The sequence below is a fragment of the Quercus lobata genome, chromosome 11, assembly GCF_001633185.2.
Source record: "Quercus lobata isolate SW786 chromosome 11, ValleyOak3.0 Primary Assembly, whole genome shotgun sequence".
Lineage (NCBI taxonomy): Eukaryota > Viridiplantae > Streptophyta > Magnoliopsida > Fagales > Fagaceae > Quercus > Quercus lobata.
The window spans coordinates 56,745,593-56,750,650 of record NC_044914.1 but is presented as its reverse complement, the minus strand read 5'-3'; the positions used below and the strand labels follow the sequence as shown (position 1 = coordinate 56,750,650).

Here is a 5,058-nt window from a genome sequence, read left to right as displayed (position 1 = left end):
TCAAGAAGATTGATCTTATTTGTCTGGCTTGCACAAAGGCCAAAAGTGCTACAATGTTTACTTACAGGTGAAATTTCACTATTGTTTTCAACTACTGATGATAATGTTCTGAAAAGGAGATTCTCCATGTTTCTCGCAACTTTTAGTCACACCAAGATTGCTTTCAGCAAACTATTACTGTTAACTTTTACTTTTCACTGTTAACTTTTACTATTCACAAGTACTATTCACTTAGAATTTTGCCTATTTAAGGGGAGTTGTCCCTTATGTTTAGAACAAGTTTTACTTCAGAATTTTCTTTCCTTAGAACTCCTTCTCTTAGGAAGCCTTCTTAGAAAGAGAATTCCTTGTTTCTACTACTACTACCTTGTTCACTACAAACCTTGTAACCAGGACTAGTTCAAACTTTATAAGTATCAACTTGTTCTGAGATCTTGTATTAATTACTACTACTGCTGTAAGTGTTTTGTACTACTTTCAATAACAAGTATTTTCAATTTTATGATTCATTGTTCTACTTGTTACTACCACCACCTTGGACGGATTATCGTCATACCAAACGGTTCTAAATTGCTTTCATTTACTTTGAACTATTATATATATATATATATATATATATATGATACTATCTGACACATATCTGAAACAAAACTCAACAAAATGTCTCACACTTCTCCCTCTCTGTCCTTCCTACTACAAAAAAAGGATGGAGCTGAGTTACAGAACCATCATATCTCTACTACTCTTGTTCCTTTCTTCATCAATAACAATAACAAACGCTGAAGATTTAGAAGACCCATCATCATCATCAATCATCTCAAGATTCCAACGCTACCTTCAAATCAACACTGCTCAGCCAACCCCCAACTACGAAGAATCAACCCAATTCATTCTCTCTCAAGCCAAATCTCTCTCCCTCGAAGCCCAAACCTTCGAGTTCGTCCAATCCAAGCCTTTCATCCTCCTCAAATGGCCAGGCTCCAATCCCAACCTCCCTTCCATCCTCCTCAACTCTCACACAGATGTCGTTCCAGTCGAGCATGAAAAGTGGTCCCACCCACCCTTCGGGGCCCACCTCGATTCTCTGGGTAATATTTACGCCAGAGGCTCCCAGGATATGAAGTGTGTTGGCATGCAATACCTTGAGGCCATTCGAAAGTTGAAGGCTTCTGGCTTTCACCCACTTCGCTCTGTTTACTTGTCTTTTGTACCTGACGAGGAGATTGGTGGCCATGATGGTGTTGAAAAGTTCGTCGATTCCGACGTTTTCACCAATATGAACCTGGGGATTGTACTTGACGAAGGTGTTTTTATTTATTTATTTATTTAGTTTTTATAAATTATCAGTTGTTTGAAAGTAGGACTAACTGTTCTGATATCATGATAAGATATAAGTGGCCACGAAAGCGTGGTTAGGGAATGATGAATTTAATCATTTGGCTTTTTAAGATTTTTCTATATGTGATTTGATTGGGTAAAAATCAAGTACAGTTCTTTAGGTGCTAATTTAATTATGTGGTTACATCGACCAATGAATAACATGGTTGATTTAAATGTTCTTCGGAAGTTTCCAATAAAATCATGTAGTTGAATTCAATTGAGGAATCTAAGTTACAACACATAAAGGAATAGTACTTTGTTTTGTCTGGTTTCATTTAGTATTTGGTGTTGTTTAAGATTTTCCTGTAGATGATTTAATTAGGGAACAATAATTTAGTTCTCTAGGTGCTGTAATTTAGGTTCTTTAATTAAATTCAACATGCGGTCGCATTGATTGATGAACCACATGGTTGAATTTAATTGTCCTTAGAAAAGATAATTTAGTTTTGCGAAATTTTGCTTTAGTATTTGATGGTGTTTAAGATTTTTCTGTAGATGATTGTTACTTTGTTTGTACCATGTTAATTAGTTAGGGCGTAATGTAATGTTGGAAACAGGGTTGGCTTCCCCAAGTGAGGATTACAGGGTGTTTTATGCTGAGAGGAGTTCCTGGTGGCTAGTGATTAAGGCTACTGGACAGCCAGGCCATGGGGCAAAGTTGTATGACAGTAGTGCTATGGAGAATCTATTCAAAAGCATTGAGAGTGTGAGAAGGTTCCGGGCTTCGCAGTTTGATTTGCTGAAGGCTGGTTTGAAGGCCGAGAGTGAGGTTGTTTCAATTAATATGGTGTTTTTGAAGGCTGGCACGCCGTCTCCAACTGTATGTCAGAATTCATGTTGTTTAATTGAGAAATCAGGTTATTTAAAATTTGGATTATTGTTAGGACTTAACAATTCTTGTTAATATTCATGGCCAACATTTGGTTACATGAGAGTTTCAAGTGTGCAAACGACTTTCTTGTGCAATATGCTTGACTGACATATGAATCCAACTGCCACTGCCTATATTCTGGTTGGCAATTTTCATCATAAATATTCCCCATGTGGGACTTGTGAAAGTTGTTTGCTCTATGAGCATTATATCACTTGTGTGTGGTACTACATAGCTCTGTTGAGTTGAAATCAGACCCATCATTAGAGATCTAAACTACATAATACCAGTGAGTTTGTGACATCTGAGACATATATAATGATGGGAGGTGTTACATGAAGACCCTAACCCATAAGCCTGAGTCCTTGGAAATGGAATGTGCCTAAGGTGAGGTGTCAGCCTCAGGACATAGGGCACCAGCCTCATTTGACAAACACCCTAATTCTCACTAATTTACAAAAATATTGTTGGAATTATCCGTAATATAAATGGTTTAGAATATTGGTTGAACATATTTCTTTTCCCTTACTCTTATCATCATGACAGTGATGTATCTTATTTACAATCTAAAACATGCAAGTTTCCCCTTTTTGTCTATCAGGGTTTTGTCATGAATTTGCAGCCATCTGAAGCACAAGCAGGTTTTGATATTCGGGTGCCACCAACTGCTGATCCAGAATCTATGGAGAGACGAATTGCTGAAGAATGGGCTCCTGCCTCACGTAATATGACATTTGAGGTCGTACTTCACTCATTAAAACTTTATAGTTCTGATCCATATTAGTATGGGAAGAAAGAGACAGTTTTTGGTAATCACTTGCAAGCTTAAATAAATTTTGGCATAAGAGTGTAGGAAATGACAAATTATTTAAGACTATGTTTACAGGATATGACCGATTACTTTGTCTTCTATTTTCATTTCTTCTTTGGAATTTGTTTTGGTTACAAGATCTTTAGAAAAAGAAATAAGAAATTAAGTGTGAACTCCTAAAGAGAATCCATATCATTTACTTAACCTTGCATGAAAATAGATCTACAATAATTGGCATCTCAAGGAAAACAGAAAAATGAAAGGGAAGAAAATACAGTAATATTTTGATACTTAGTATATGGTAGGCAACAGCCATGGATCTTTTTCTGAATATTTTGACATGTACTCTGTAAAATTAGGATATGGATTAGGGATCATTGGTTGCAAGGGGTGGAATTTAAACAAAACAAATATGGTGTCAGTCGTAACATAGAATAAGTTTTATGCTGTAGTGTATGGTTGCTTCAATCAAATAAGAGACACAACCACTCTGGTTACCTATGGTATTTAAGTGGGACACTTGCGGACATTTTGAATTTTAAGCTTTCACCAGTGCTTTTTATGGGTCTTCTGTAGATGCTGAACTGCGTTTGATTGCTGGTTCTTGCTGCATGATATAATGTGTGCGGACATCAACATGATAATGAGGGTCATTAATTTAGGAAGTTAGGGATTGTTGTTGTGTATCCCCCCTCCCCCCAAGTGCACATCTATATCAGTTTCTCTAAATGTATTTGTAACTTGGGCAGTTCAAGCAGAAGGCTAATGTGCATGATAAGTTTGGGAAGCCACTTCTCTCTGTGACTGACAGTTCTAACCCCTGGTGGGACCTACTAGAAGAAGCTGTCAAAAATTCTAATGGAAAACTTGGTAAACCAGAGATCCTTCCTGGTGCAACAGATTCTCGCTACTTCCGGGAACTAGGCTTTCCAGCCATTGGCTTCTCCCCTATGGCAAACACTCCTATCCTTCTCCATGATCATAACGAGGTGAGTTTCTTATTCAATCTACCTATTCATCATATGAATATAAAATACTTGCTTAGTGCATGTTTACGTGGGCCATGGGTCTTCCTTTTCAATATGCTCGCATATATGTAAAATGTTTCATGATCATATTAATATTTGTGTGTGTGTATGAACACTCCATCTTTAAATCTGCATGAACCGAGCCAAACCATGTTGTGAGTATTCGAGATTTGTTCTTTTGATTTTAATTTTCAATACTGAGTGGACTCTGGAGCTTGAGTTTATCACCAACAGATTAAATATGTAAGCTTGTTCTTTAATCTTTCAATATGCAAAATACAAGCATGTAACTATCATATTTTCCATCCTATTGCAGTTTCTAAACCAAGATGAGTACTTGAAAGGAGTTGATGTCTATGTGTCAATAATCAAAGCTTATGCATCTTATGTTGAGCATACAAGAAAGGAAGGCTCCAAAGATGAGTTGTAAGGGAACAGCAGGGAGTCATTCCCTATTCTCAAAACAAAAATATTTGATATGAGTTTCTGCTTCATTTTATATAATGGGAGCTGAGATGTCCCAGTGATGCATTAATAAGCAGAGAAGCAGAGAGTTTGACTACCATTTATGCTCAAAAATGCTGATTGGTAACATTACACGCTTGATGTTTTGGCAAATGAATGCGATTTTAGTGCAATTTATCATTGTATACCTTTGTCATATTGCATTTAGCATTCTTTCTATTGAATTGAACAAAACATGTCCAATTAATACATGTACATCTGATTGCTCCTGAACACAGCTTTAGAAAGTTGCATTGTTGCTGGTCCACATCTGTACCCAAAATTAATTGTGATCATATCGTTGTGCTGCTGTGCTGCAGTGCTGCTTATTGTTTCTCACATTTGTGATTTAAGGTCTTATGCAGCTTTTGCAAAATGACTGTCTTTATTATGCAGTTAGCCTGGGAGCTGAGCAATTTTCTGGTCTCTTTACCCCTCCTTCTATTGACACCCAGCAGATGCAA

The 5,058-nt window shown here is 36.9% G+C and overlaps 1 protein-coding gene across 1 annotated transcript; it reads left to right on the top strand.

Annotated features, from left to right (window-relative positions):
• Positions 1–635: 635 nt before the first annotated feature.
• On the top strand, positions 636–4,828 carry LOC115968776 (aminoacylase-1-like). Its single transcript, XM_031088274.1, has 5 exons — positions 636–1,304; positions 1,938–2,200; positions 2,853–2,990; positions 3,812–4,051; positions 4,407–4,828. The coding sequence occupies exons 1-5, from the start codon at positions 707–709 to the stop codon at positions 4,518–4,520; spliced, it is 1,353 nt and encodes a 450-aa protein (XP_030944134.1). The 5' UTR covers positions 636–706; the 3' UTR covers positions 4,521–4,828.
• Positions 4,829–5,058: the final 230 nt, after the last annotated feature.